At 37.3% G+C, this 13,353-nt stretch overlaps 1 protein-coding gene across 1 annotated transcript; it reads right to left on the reverse strand.

The window, feature by feature from the left end:
* Nucleotides 1–2,204: 2,204 nt before the first annotated feature.
* On the reverse strand, nucleotides 2,205–3,234 carry Or6n2 (olfactory receptor family 6 subfamily N member 2). Its single transcript, XM_004858763.2, has one exon. The coding sequence runs from the start codon at nucleotides 3,156–3,158 to the stop codon at nucleotides 2,205–2,207; it is 954 nt and encodes a 317-aa protein (XP_004858820.2). The 5' UTR covers nucleotides 3,159–3,234.
* Between the last annotated feature and the right edge of the window lie 10,119 nt (nucleotides 3,235–13,353).

The raw sequence follows: 13,353 nt of genomic DNA on the forward strand, positions 1-13,353 counted from the left end.
GGAATTCAAGAGCTACAAAAGACACACAAGAAAAGAAAGTTTTATCTGAAATTTAAAAGTATATAATATTAACATGAACAGCATCTAGAGATAGCTTCCTCCTTGCTGCATTTTACAAATAAAGAAAATCAGATCCAGAAAAGTTAACCACGTGTGACACTCAGTGATTAAGAGTAGTTATCAATATTTTCCAGAAAGATTCAAAAGGCAGATGTGGAATGTGTTGAAGTTAGCTGTTTAGAAAACTAAGGGTAGACCTGTCTTGATGAGTGATAATTAGAATTAGGATGGAGTTACTAAAGAACAAATATGCTAATGATTCAAGTGGACAAGATTCATTACATTTTTCACTCACTACACATTCATTGAATATTCATCATGTTTATTATATTAGATTTTAACATGTGGCATGTAATAAAACTGACATAATTTTAGATCAAATAAAGCTTATAGACTTGTAGGAAAGACTGCTTAACACTTTATAGATACATATACACAATTGTGTATACACATGTAAATTCTTATACATATTTTGAAAGAAAAATATAACTAAAAAGACAAAAATAAGTAATATAAAGTAGGCTGGAAGTTCAGAAGTTTTCTTAAAAATGGTGTCATTTAAAAGTCATATTTGAACAGAAACTCACACAATTATGTGTATGTGCTGCCGAAGCGAGCACAACACAATTATGTGGATTAAGCTCAATGACTGTTAGGGGAAAAAAAAACAGTGTTTGAGGATCCAAACCCAAAAAGACCTTAATGTACTTGAAGAATTCAAAAAGAAGCTGGACATGGTGGTGCATGCCTGTAACCCTAGTACTCAGGAGGTTGAGGCTGGAGGATCACCATGAGTTCAAGGTCAGCCGGAGCTACATAGTGAGTTCAAGACCAGCATAAACTACATAGTGTGACCCTGTCTCAAAACAATAACAATAACAAGAGAAACAGTGACAATGTGGCTGGAGAAAAGTGAGCTGAGGGAGATGAGGGAGTCAATTTTGCAGGGGAAGGCAGAAAAATATTTTCTTTACCTTATAAAGTATGATGAGGACTTTACCTTATGTGCAATTAGGAGTCTTTCTTGATTTTAGGGTGTCTTACCCAGTTTAGGCTTAAAATCCAATAAATATGTGGAAATTGAAGTGGAAAAGTATAGCAGGACAAAAGTAGGAGCAAGAACAGTGGGGAGAATATTATTTTACTTATCCAATTGTGACATATTAGTGATTTACATCATGGGAGTAACACTAAAGAGAATATGAAAAAAATTAAATATATTTTGAGGAAGAATTGATGTACAGTAATAATGAATTGGAAGCAGGGGTAGTAAAAGAAGCAAAGCAAAATATTTGAAATTTTCTGGCATGAACACACAGAAATAAAAACTCCACGTTTTCGGGGCTGGAAAGTTAAAGATTGCATTTTTGACACGTAGAGATTAAGTTCCTGAGAGACATCGGTAGGGTTACACTCTTAGATATATGAGTAAAGCTCAATAGAGAGTTCTGATTTGAAGACATAAAATTTACAAGTTCCTGTCATGGATAGCAATAGCATTTAAAGCCATACGAATAACTGAGAATCTAAAGAGAAAGTGCTACAAGATGAAGGAGACTGAGAAAGACATTAGAGTGATAGAAAATTGGTAGAGGATGATGTTATAGAAGCTAAGAGACAAATATTTAGAAAAAAAGACTGTGCATGTGTGCTAAGATTTCAAGACAAGGAAAGGACAAGAAGGGCCAAGTGGATTTGCCATCATAGAAGTCATTAATAACCTTAGCAAAGTATTGATTGGAAGGCTTAAGACAAAGCCAGACTGGAATGGGTGGCATAAGTGAAAAGAAAATGAAGAAGAGAGGATGAGTTGCATGGAGAACTTTGATTGAAAAAGCAGAAAAACTGATCTCTAACTAGATGGAAACATGTGGCCAGGGCAATGTATATACTTTTATTTGTAAACAATGGAGATGCTAACATGTTCTTAAAAGCTGATTTAGCACTGATCAAGCAAAAAAATATGACCAGTAAAGATGCAGGAAACAGAAGAAAAATAGAAGAAAACAAAACCTTTGAGAAGGTGGGAAGAGGTAGGATCTAGAGTATGTGTGGCAATGGGAAGATTGTTCAAGGCCAGGTCAATGGTACAGACAGATTTAATGAGGTAAACATTCAGATAAGGGAAGAACCTTGGTAGAAAGTCAGTAGTGAATGGGATTAGCTCTTTCCCCATTTTGGGAGATAGTTCTCTTGATGGCCGTTATGAGTTTCTGGTTACGAAGACTGTAGATGACTGGGTTGGCCAGTGGTGTTAAAACAGAATAGACTACAGCAAATGTCCTGTCAAGAGTCAGTGAATAGCTTTTCTTAAGCCTCACATACATGAAGATGATGCTCCCAAAGAAGATGAGGACCACGATGAGATGTGAGGCACAGGTAGCAAAGGCCTTCTTTCTTCCTGCTACTGTTTTTATCTTTAGCACAGCCCCAATGATTCTCCCATAAGAAGCCATGATAAAGAGGAAGGTGATTAGGATGATGAAGACATTGACAGCAAAGTCCACCATAACGTTAGTGTATGTGTCCTTGCACGCCAAGCTCAGAAGGGGTGGAAAGTCACAGAAGATGTGTTGGATCTCATTGTAGTCACAGAAGGGGAGCTGGGATATCAGAATGACCTCTGAAATTGGACACAGAAAGCCACAAGTCCAACAGCCAGCAGCTATCTTGACACACAGAGTTGTGGTCATAATTGCAGGGTAGTGGAGGGGCTTGCAGATGGCCAGGTAACGGTCATAGGCCATGGCTGTAAGAAGGTAGCATTCAGAGGCCCCCAGGGAGTGGAAGAAGTAGGTCTGAAGAAGACATCCTGCAAAAGAAATGGTCTTCTTCTCACTGAGAAGATTAGCTAGCATTTTGGGGATGGTGGTGGCTGTATACCACAACTCCAAAAAGGAGAGAACACCAATAAAATGGTACATGGGTTTATGTAGGGCTGTATCCAGTTGTATGACTAAGAAGATGAGCATGTTACCACAAATAGTGAACAGGTATGCCAACAGCAGCAAGACAAAGAGCCAGCCCCTGACATGTCCCATATTGGGGAACCCAATTAGCACAAATTCAGACAAACTTGAGTGATTGTGTGGCTCCATGGGAAGCTGAGATGGACAAGAAAAAGAGAGAAAAATGGAATTAAGGGGACTCCCAAATCTATGTTTAATATCTCTCTCCTCTCCCTCTTTCTTTCTTTCTCTCCCACTGTCTCTCCCCCTCTGTCAAAATTGAAAGGGAGCACTTTAAATACTATTATTATTGCTACTACTATTAATACTACTCTAAAATACTAATAGCTAGCTGTTCTTCTAAATATGCCCAATGAGATAAGTACCATTGTTATACGTGCTTTGCAGATGAGAAAAAGAAGAGAGACATTATGACATTTTTCCATTCCATACAGATGCTATGTCACAGAAACAAAATTTCAATTTATGCACTCTAACTCCATGCTATTTATTGTATACTATGTGGCTTTCCCCCAAATATTCTATCCTCTTCCATAGGTCATAGTTTTTCATTTAGTCAAAGCTAAAAGGATAAATTTTGCATATGAGATTAATGGTATAGCAAGTTTTTTCTAACTGTTCAGTCAACCTCTAAATATTCATTGAACAGGTATGTTTCAAGCATAAGGAATGCAAAATTCAACAAGATACAATATCTACAATCTTTTGCCTCCAGAAATCTTTTAACATCTTTAGAAGAATCAGGCACACCCATCAATCATCTCAGCATATCCTGTGAAGCACAGAGCACTGCCAAGTGTTTGGGAAGAGGCTCCTTTTTTAGACAAGGGTGATGGGAAAGGGCTTGCAGAAGAACCATTTGTCAAGCTGGATTGTCCAAGGAGAGTAGAGATCAGCTAGATAAAAGAGGAAAGGAACATTTTAGACAAAAACAAAACAAACAACAATAACAACAAACATGCCCCGAAGACAGGGAAACACAACTCTTGTATGGTATAGGACCTGGGGAGGCTCACCCAGTGATTTGAGACCTTATCTCAAAGGACACAGGGTTCCACTGAAGACATTCATAAATAAATGACATGATCAGTCTCGATTATTATCATAACTCAAATGTAACTCTGCTGACATGAAGCTCAGAAATGAATGAGTTAATTTGCATTATGGGTACTACTGAGGGGAAAATACAAGTGGTGACCAAATTACATGTTGAATGTTCAAATAAAAATAAATATTGCAATGAAAGACACATTACAACTAATCTTCAAAGTACTCACTTTGAACGCACTTAGCAATTCTTCTTGCCACTTTCTAAAGCAGTTCTGGAAATCCTATTCCTGAGTGTCTTTATGAGGTGTGATCAAAAATTAGGTGGCCAATGGAAAGGCATTCTCTTAAAAATCTTTGTCCTCAATCACCTTATTCATGTGCTCTGGTACCGTGCAATTTCTGGTTCTTTCCCCAAGTTGAAATGGCCATGCAAGGTAAACATTTTGAATCAATTTAAATAATTGCCATAGTTGGAGAATTTACACATTTGGTGAGAGAATGCACTTTAAATATTAAACCTGATAAAGTTGACATAAGCAAAATTCCTATATTTTCAGGAAACACATCATATAAAATACAAGTGAGGAATACATAGCTCACACGGTGAAATTTTATAACAAAAGAATGTATTGGCCATTCTAATTTAAAAGCACAATGTGCAGAAGATATAAAAAGACAGGGATGAGCCCTTCAGGGAGTCAGTGCAGAAGATGAGAACACATCAGAAATGTGGCTTGAGGCCAATCTTCAAGATAAAGACACAATGGCCAAGCTTGGATACCTCCCTAAGGAATAAACAGCAACTTGAGAATTAGTACCACCTGGTCCAGTACATCCAGACAGGCATCAGATGTCCAGATTTGTGACCAGAACATCTGGACCCATCCCTTCCCCAAATGTTTTTATTCTATGTTAGAAGTTATAGATAAGCTAAAGTTAACGATGCTAGCCATATACCCTTGCTATGTGCCTTATTTCCCTATAGAATCAATGTTAGTTAAGCAGCTATACTTGTAATCTTATTAATTTATTATAATTTGACCCATGTTGTACCTACCTCATGATTTTGCTCTACAAAACTCTTGGAGAAGTAGCCTGTGTGGCAACCCATTCTCAAGACCCCTCCTGTCTCTCTCAGGAGCTTTCTCATACCTTTCCTACTCTTAACCACCATTGTCCCTTGGAATCATCCTTTGATATTCAGGGGACACAGACTTGGCACATCTGACATCTAGCAGGTTTGGATTTATATTTCTTCTATATCAGATACAGCTAGTGTAGGCTCTGCCTCACCTACCAATTGCTGGACATCATCTGCTTTGATCTCATTGGGCTCAGTATATATATGGGAGGTGAAGATAGGATCCAGCAGTGTTTTCTCCTTTGCACTGACTCATTCCCCACAGGCAGGGTCCCTAGAGTTAACACTGACAGTTTGGGGCCACAAGGGGCAGAGGGAAGGGAGAAATTTCCCCAGGCCCAGGGGCAGATGAGATTCAGGATCAGGGGAGGTGCCTGTGAGGATACTTCTAGACAAGCTGAGTTTGCCTCTTACCTGGGGAGCTGGACTCAGAGAAGTCATCTTATCTAGATATCACCCTTCCTTGCCACCACACCCCTCATCTCTAGAGACTTCTTAGCACAGATGAAATTGAATACTGTTTAACTTTGTTCTTCCTATGAAAAGCCTCCCTGACAAAAGCTACCAATTCTGGAAAAAAGTACAGGGTGTGGAGCCTCAGAAACATCAATTTGAACCATGACTCCAATAAAATACCCATTTACTGAGCTTTTGTTGTGTAACACATACTATTCTAAGCACAATGCATTTGTTAATTAATACAGTCTTCATCATTGCTCTATGAAGTTGGAATAACTGTTATTCCCATTTTACATCTGAGGAAACTGAAGCATAGAGCATTTAATAACATGTCCAGGGTCAGATAAGTGCTTGTGTTCTCTATTACGAACTAAAGCACTCTGAATCAGGGCCTGTAATTGAAGCATAATAGGAAAAAAAGGTAGAAAGAAGATAAGAAAAATCATAATTTTTAAATTGTACTTTTAATAAAAACTGCAGGTTCAAGACACAAACCTAGTAAAAAATTTCCAAGATCCCTAAAGACACAATAAGCCTGGGTCATTCCTTTTTACCTGTAAATGGGCCTATTCTACCTATGACTAGATCATTCTTTTTCACCAATAAAATGAAGCTTTCCCTATGGAAGGATTACAGCTCTGTCATCTGTGAGATGGCCATTACACATGAAAGGGCAACCACCCTCCCAGAAAAAGCTGTTGCTTTTATCTGTAATTGAATCCTTTTTCCACAGAGTTATAAATTCTAGAGATTTCCACTCCCAAATACCCATAAATGTATAATGTATACAGGTTAAGGCTGCAAGAAATGAGTGTCTTGTCTCTTTCTGTGTGTGTGTGTGTCTGTATGGGTGGGTGGGTGTCTATTTTCCCTCCCTCCCTTTTCCCTCCTCTCCCTCTCTCTTTATCTGCCCCTCCTCTCTCTGTGCCCCACACTCTATTTCTTTGTGTGAGCACTTTTAAAATTCTGTCTAAAATCCTCTTGATGCCACTTACTGACACATCATGAAAATGTTTTCTGTGATGGAAGTCAGCGAACCTGTTACCACTTGATAAATTCAGCACAGGCTCTTGTGTATCATTGAGCAATGAATTGCAAGTGTACTCTTAACAGCAAGTGAAAAGCAGCTACATTTCTTGAAGATTATGGGAAGTTGTGCACAGGGAAAGTCCATGCCAACAAAAGATATGGTACGAACAGAAAAGTCATGCCAGGTGACAGGAAAGCAAAAGCACTACACACAGAACACAGCACACAGTACACAGCAGTCCCCTGATAAAGCAGGCTTTTAGAATTTAAAGGATATGCACTTCAGCCCAGGTCTCCTGCCCCCAGACTTTAGGTATGAGTGACAGAATGATTGACAGAGTGTTATGGGCTCTCAACACAAGGCTGTTATCTCAGGGGCTCTCAACAAGTATGGCTGTCCCAGAATCCATTCTCATCTTAATTATATCTTAATTATATCATCTTAATACATGAGATGTAGTACTTATTTACAAACCCTTAATAAGGTTTGAGTATGGTGAAAGTGATTGAAGAGTAGGCTAGGAGATCCAACATCCATGGGCTCTCATCTAGAGTCAGAGATTACATAGGTTTTAGTTATATTATTCTCTACTTCTCTTGGGACAATGGAAGGACAAATGACTATAGGGTGCTGTTTAAAATCAAATGGGTGGAAGGAAGTGATTTTCTCAGTGCCACTGTTCTAACTGGACTAAACCTACAACCTGCTGCATAGATGAGGAAAGTCAGTGTTGCCCATCTCAGTTCTGTGGGCCTTGTCCAGTGACATAGTAACCACTGCCCCAAAAGTGTTGATAGTAATTAAAGGACCACAAGTAGTACCCATCCCAGATGTCTTAGGCAGTGATTTATTTCCTTGAATCTATATTTTATCATGTATAAGTATATGTTGTGAAAGTTAATAGGATAAAATACAAAAATATTTTAATATGCTAAAACTACTAATTTTAATGTGCCTTAGTCTACATTTGTTGCTTTACATCACAGGTATATGACAGATGTTTAACAAACTCCTCCAAATGACTAACTGGTCTAAGTTTAGCTTCTCATAGTCTTAATTTTCTTACCATTAAAGAAGTCATATTTGAGAAACAAATGATATTATCAATGACTTCCAGCCAAAGAAAAGGAACATAGCTATTTCTTCACAAACTTGAGGGGAATCACATGCCATTAGCCCTTTGGAGCCTGCAATAAGAGGGTGTTAGAAAAGGATTATTGTAAAATGTGAACTGGGTTCAGTAGTGTGGGGGAGGGTTCAAGGAAGCAGACTTGGTCTGGGTTACCTCTGTCCATTACTGGGAATAATTTTATGATTGGGAAACTTAATGAATTGAATCTACAAGGTAGACTAAAGCTATTATTGATGAAGATAAAGCAGTTACTCTTACTAGATAGGAGACGCACATTTATTTCATGATTTGTACAGTGACCTTTTTATGTTCAAATAAATTAAGTGATCTTTTACATCATAGTCACAGAGTGATCTTATCTGATGCTGATATTCTTTTTTTCCCATTAAGTTTATTGATACATTTTAGATATGAAATACAGTTACATTTATCATCGCGGTCTTGTACCTTTATATGATGTATCTTGATTCTCATTTTTTTCCCCTTCCCCTGCCTGCCCTTCACCCCCTCCACCCTTCTCTATTTGCAAAGACTTTGTTTTCATTTTTTTCCCTTTTCTCAAATTTTTTCTTTTCTCTTCTTTCCTTTCCCCTACCCCCCCCACTTCCCCTACTCCTTTAGACCTTATCTTCCTATTACATAATATCATTTATACATTTTTAAATTACAATATCAAAATTTAGAGGACATTACCAAAGATTTTACAGAATTTAAAAGGATATAGAAAGCATATTATAAAAATCCTTTTGAAATAAATTTGACAACTTCTAAGAAGTACTTTGGAAGAAAAATTAATGAAACTGACTCTGGAGGATATATAAAATTTGAATAGCACCTACTGAAGAAAGTATATTCCTAGCTTGAAAACCTACCCATATGACAACAGGCTCATATACATTTTATCTGATGAATTATATCGAACACTTAAAGCATAAAAAAGAAGGAACACTTCTCCCCTCATTTTAGGAAATCATGATGCTGATATCCTGTAAGAACTCCATGGGCTAGCTTTGAATACATTCCTCTTTGCCAAATAAAATATATGAAGTGGATCATACAAATTCTGGTCCATAGTAGGTGATCTATAAAGTTTAAATTACTATCCCTTCCATTCATTATACTATTTTGTATTTTGGCCTTCCACATTAACTTCTATGTTAACTTCCACATTAACTTCCACCTTAAATGATAATTTCCCCCCCTTGATCAACTATATTACAAAATAACCAAAAATCTGTAACTTATGATAGTTCCTCTGATATTCCATCTGAATCCAATATAACACTAAGATCTGCAAATAGTAGATCATAGTTGTCATGCCCTGACTTGATTATCTTCCAGCTGAACAGCCTTCAACTCGAGGTAGATTAGTGCGAGGCAAAACCAATTAAGCAAATGGGTAGGATGTGTCCTGTCAATTTAGGACACATGGACAGAACCCAGAATCCAGAACCCAGAATAACTCTGCAGCACCGTACTGGGACCAATCAGAAAAGTGCCATTTTCAATTCTTAATTTACATCTGGCCAAAAACCAAGTGGGCCTTTGATAGGACAGTTTAGATCTGATGTGATGCTGAATGAGTTTGTGACAGGACAATGGTCCCAATGCTTTGTCTGCATGGGAGAGGAGCAATCTAGGAACAGGAAATAGAAAAGATCCTTGCCGTTTTCTTTGGGCCCCTTGTGAGTTTGCTGACTTAACCACTCTCACTCTGCAGAGTGTATTTCTTTTTCACCCTCACTAAATGTAAATCCTCACTATGTTTTCCATATGTCTTCTCCAATTCTTTGTTCAGAACACCAAGAACCTGGAAGGAATTTCTTCAGGTATTTCTTTGGGACCCAAAACTCCAGTAACAAATTGACATATATGTAGGTTCAGTATGTCCACTCAGTGTACTGGTAACTCTTTCTCAGACTGGCTTTGGTTTATCACTAACTTAATCCCTGAAATGAACAACAAGGCTTCAGACACATCATATAAAAATGAAAATCAGCTAAGCCTCCAAATTTTTTAAGTCACATACCACTCTGCTTAGAAAAATGTTAAAATAAAAGTCAATTCATGTTCTAGGTTTCCATTCACCAATGTCCTGCTACTGGTCACTCAGATTCTTATGCACAGATTCATTTGCTTGTGACTGACCAAATGACAGGAGGCATTTATTTTGGTAAAAAGAGGAAAAAGAATTTATCCAAAACTAGCTCCAAGTAGATGGAGGGGTCCGTTTGCCTCAAATCACCATCTGCCCACATACAGGTGTGTAGGGTTTTTTATAGTAAGGAACTGAGGGGAGGTAGAGCACAGAGAGATAATACAGATTTACACTCTCAGCCATCTGTAGCTCCGTCTCTTTGTTCTTGTGGAAAGGAAACAGGCTCCAGCCTCCCGGGCCTGGTATCTGCTTTTTTCTGTCATTCATCTGAGCTGAGGAGAGAGATGGGAAAGTTTATGCCCTAGACCTGAGGAAGTTTGGAGAAGCCACTAGTGTCTAAAGGAAATAATCTAACTTTTAAAGTTCCATATTGCACTATCAATTACAGTAATAGTATAGGTACTACAGTCGGAGCTGTGGGACCACACTCCCTTCATTCTCCTGATCTTGGGCCATGCCCCAGAGCTGATCCCCACTCCATGATCCTGAGAGGCTGAAATAAGAACAATGGCTCAGAAAATTCCTAAAGCTCCAGGCCAGACTCTATGCATGTTAAATATATATCGTCATGACCTACAATGACTTTTCCTCACTCAAAATTCACTAATGGTTCATACATATGGCTTACATATCATACATGTAATTATAACTGGGTGGATTATGGGAAAAGAGATGTTCAGTAGACACAATTACAGTGGAGTCACCCTATCAATCATATCATCAATCATATCCTGAAAGACCCAGTGAAAGGCGCCCTAGGTGGGGCACATATTCCTTTTTCTCCCCACCACATCATGCCTCCCACTGGCACTATTTTTTTTCCATGTCCACTGGCACAAACCCACTCATTCTGAACACATCTTCCTCTGTTAACTTCAATAAATGTGGCTGCTTTTTTTCTTTACCACTGTGTGTGTCACTTGAAATTCTTTGCTCATAGTGCACAAAAATCTGGAAACTATCTCCCAGGAACCTATCACTCATTGGAACTGTAACATCTCCTCATACCTCTATGTTTACTTTAATATCACATCTTCAAAGGAGTTTCACCTGATCACACTATATAAACAGTATGTTTTCCATTCTTTACTCTATTTATTTTATCCTTGTCATTCTTTTCATACCACCAACTATAAATTTAACCATACTTATATGTTTATTTGTCTCCATTCACTAATAAATTGTAAGGTTGGTGAGGGAATAAATATTTCCAGCCTTATCATTTCATACTCAGCATTTTTTCATGGCACAAAGTAGATATTCAGTAATTATTTGTTGGATAAATAAAAGAAAGTGTTCTCTGTTTGTCCCCTACTAACCCATTCACATTCACATCCAGGTGAAGCCAGATTCTCCAGTTATAGGTTTCCAGAGAATTCTGTTTCTGAATTCATCTTATGTCTAATAATTCATTCAATAGCTGTCTTTCAAATGGAATTGTGAAGGTAGAGACAATATTTTCTGCATATTTGTCTATGTAACATTATGCTCATACTGACTTTCAGTGTCTGTCATAAAGAATACATTCAATATACTTAATAGATGGATTTAAATGACACTTTCCCCGCATCTGTACTTGTTTGAAGGGTTTTCTTCAGGTTATTCTTCTTGATCTTTTTTGTTGTGATGCCCAAACATGAAACAATCTCCTCCCTCCATTAGAGTTCCCCTTCAGACATTCAGTCTCTGTTCCTAATGCTTGAAGATACTTTTAAGATTTTAATTCTCTCATCCCCTGTCTTGTGCATTCTACACACTTTATTTACTAACTACAAATTTGACAAGTCTTCTTTTTTAGCATCTCATCTGTGTTATCAGTAAAACTTTTAGGAGTAAACATCAGTTGGGACCATAAGCCTGAGCACAACTTTTTCTTCAAAGTCATGAAATAAGCATTCTTCGAGAAAAGTTATTCATCCAACTATAAACTGACAATAATAGTACTCTCATCCAATTTTTCTGTTCTCCCCACAATGTTTCCAAGGCATGCTCATAGGATGGAGATCACGAAAGCAGAGAATAAAAGGTAAGAAACTGGTAATAATTACAGTGAGTTACAAAAGGAGTGATTTAATATATCTGAACATAATCTCCAAGAATTCAAAAGCACCAGTGGGGAGATGTCAAATTGGAAAGCAACATGAAATTGGCATGTAGAAAACTTACTGATTTGTCCTGAAACTATAATTTATCCTGACTATGATTTAGTCAATATAAAGTTTATCAGTCTATACTAATAGAATACAATGTAAATGTTTTAGGACAAGGGCAAGGGCAAGGGCAAAGGCAGCAAACTTTTTTTAAAGGGTCAATAGTAAATGTTTTAGATGTTGCAAGCCCTGCAGTCTCTATCAAAACTGCTCCTATTTGCCTACATACTACAAATGTAGCCATCAGCAATATGCATAGGAGGATGGCTGTGGTCCTATAAAATTTTATTTACAAGAACACACTGCAAACTTGGTCCATGAGCCATAGCTGGATCTAGGCTTGTAATTTGGCAACACAATTCCATGTATATATACTCACACTCATACATACAGGCATGCACACACATTTTATTTCTCTAACTCTAGTATTTGAGAATGCTCCCGTTTAACATGATCTCTGAAAAATATCTCTGCTTTTCCAAGAAAGTTTTCACCTAGACAAAATTATCCTAAAGTGTTTAATATATATATGTATATATGTATACATATATACATATATATATTATATATGTATATGTATATGTATATATATCCTCCCATAAGTTTCCTTTCAGACTTCAGTGTTTTTGTTTTTTTCCTGTCAGTGTTCTTTTAAAAGGTACACTTTGGAGCTCTGTATCTATCTATCCTGACACTGAGAACACAGAAGCAGTCTCATTAACATGAGTGGGCTATGGCCATGGTAACCTCCATGAGCCTGCAGACAGCAGTAATCAGAGGAAGCTTCATACAAACCTCCTCTTGCAGAAGGAAAAAAATAAGAAAAGCCCATCTACCAAGAAGGAAATAAACTATAATTGAAATATAATTGAAATATAATTGAATTCAGTTTTTCAGAAGCTTTTATAAATCTCTCAATTATAGTTAATAGGAAAGGTATACAGTTATGTAAGATCCTTTAAACAGAAGAATTGTGCATACTAACTATATGGAAGTAAAGTACTGTATGATAAATAGTACTGTATTAGAGAGATGCTATCTCTGCTTGAAAGTCTATTCTAACCACAGAACTTACCTATTTTTTTCTAGGTATTCATGGAAAAAGTCCTTATATCATATAAAATGCAACCTTTCATGTTTTTCCTGAATTGCAAAACATTATTTAATAGATTCTAGGAAATCAAAAAGCATTTCCAGTGTGAGA

Source organism: Heterocephalus glaber, unplaced genomic scaffold (assembly GCF_053883595.1).
Source record: "Heterocephalus glaber isolate CG9 unplaced genomic scaffold, H.glaber_assembly_v1.0 deba00001561, whole genome shotgun sequence".
NCBI classification, from domain to species: domain Eukaryota; kingdom Metazoa; phylum Chordata; class Mammalia; order Rodentia; family Bathyergidae; genus Heterocephalus; species Heterocephalus glaber.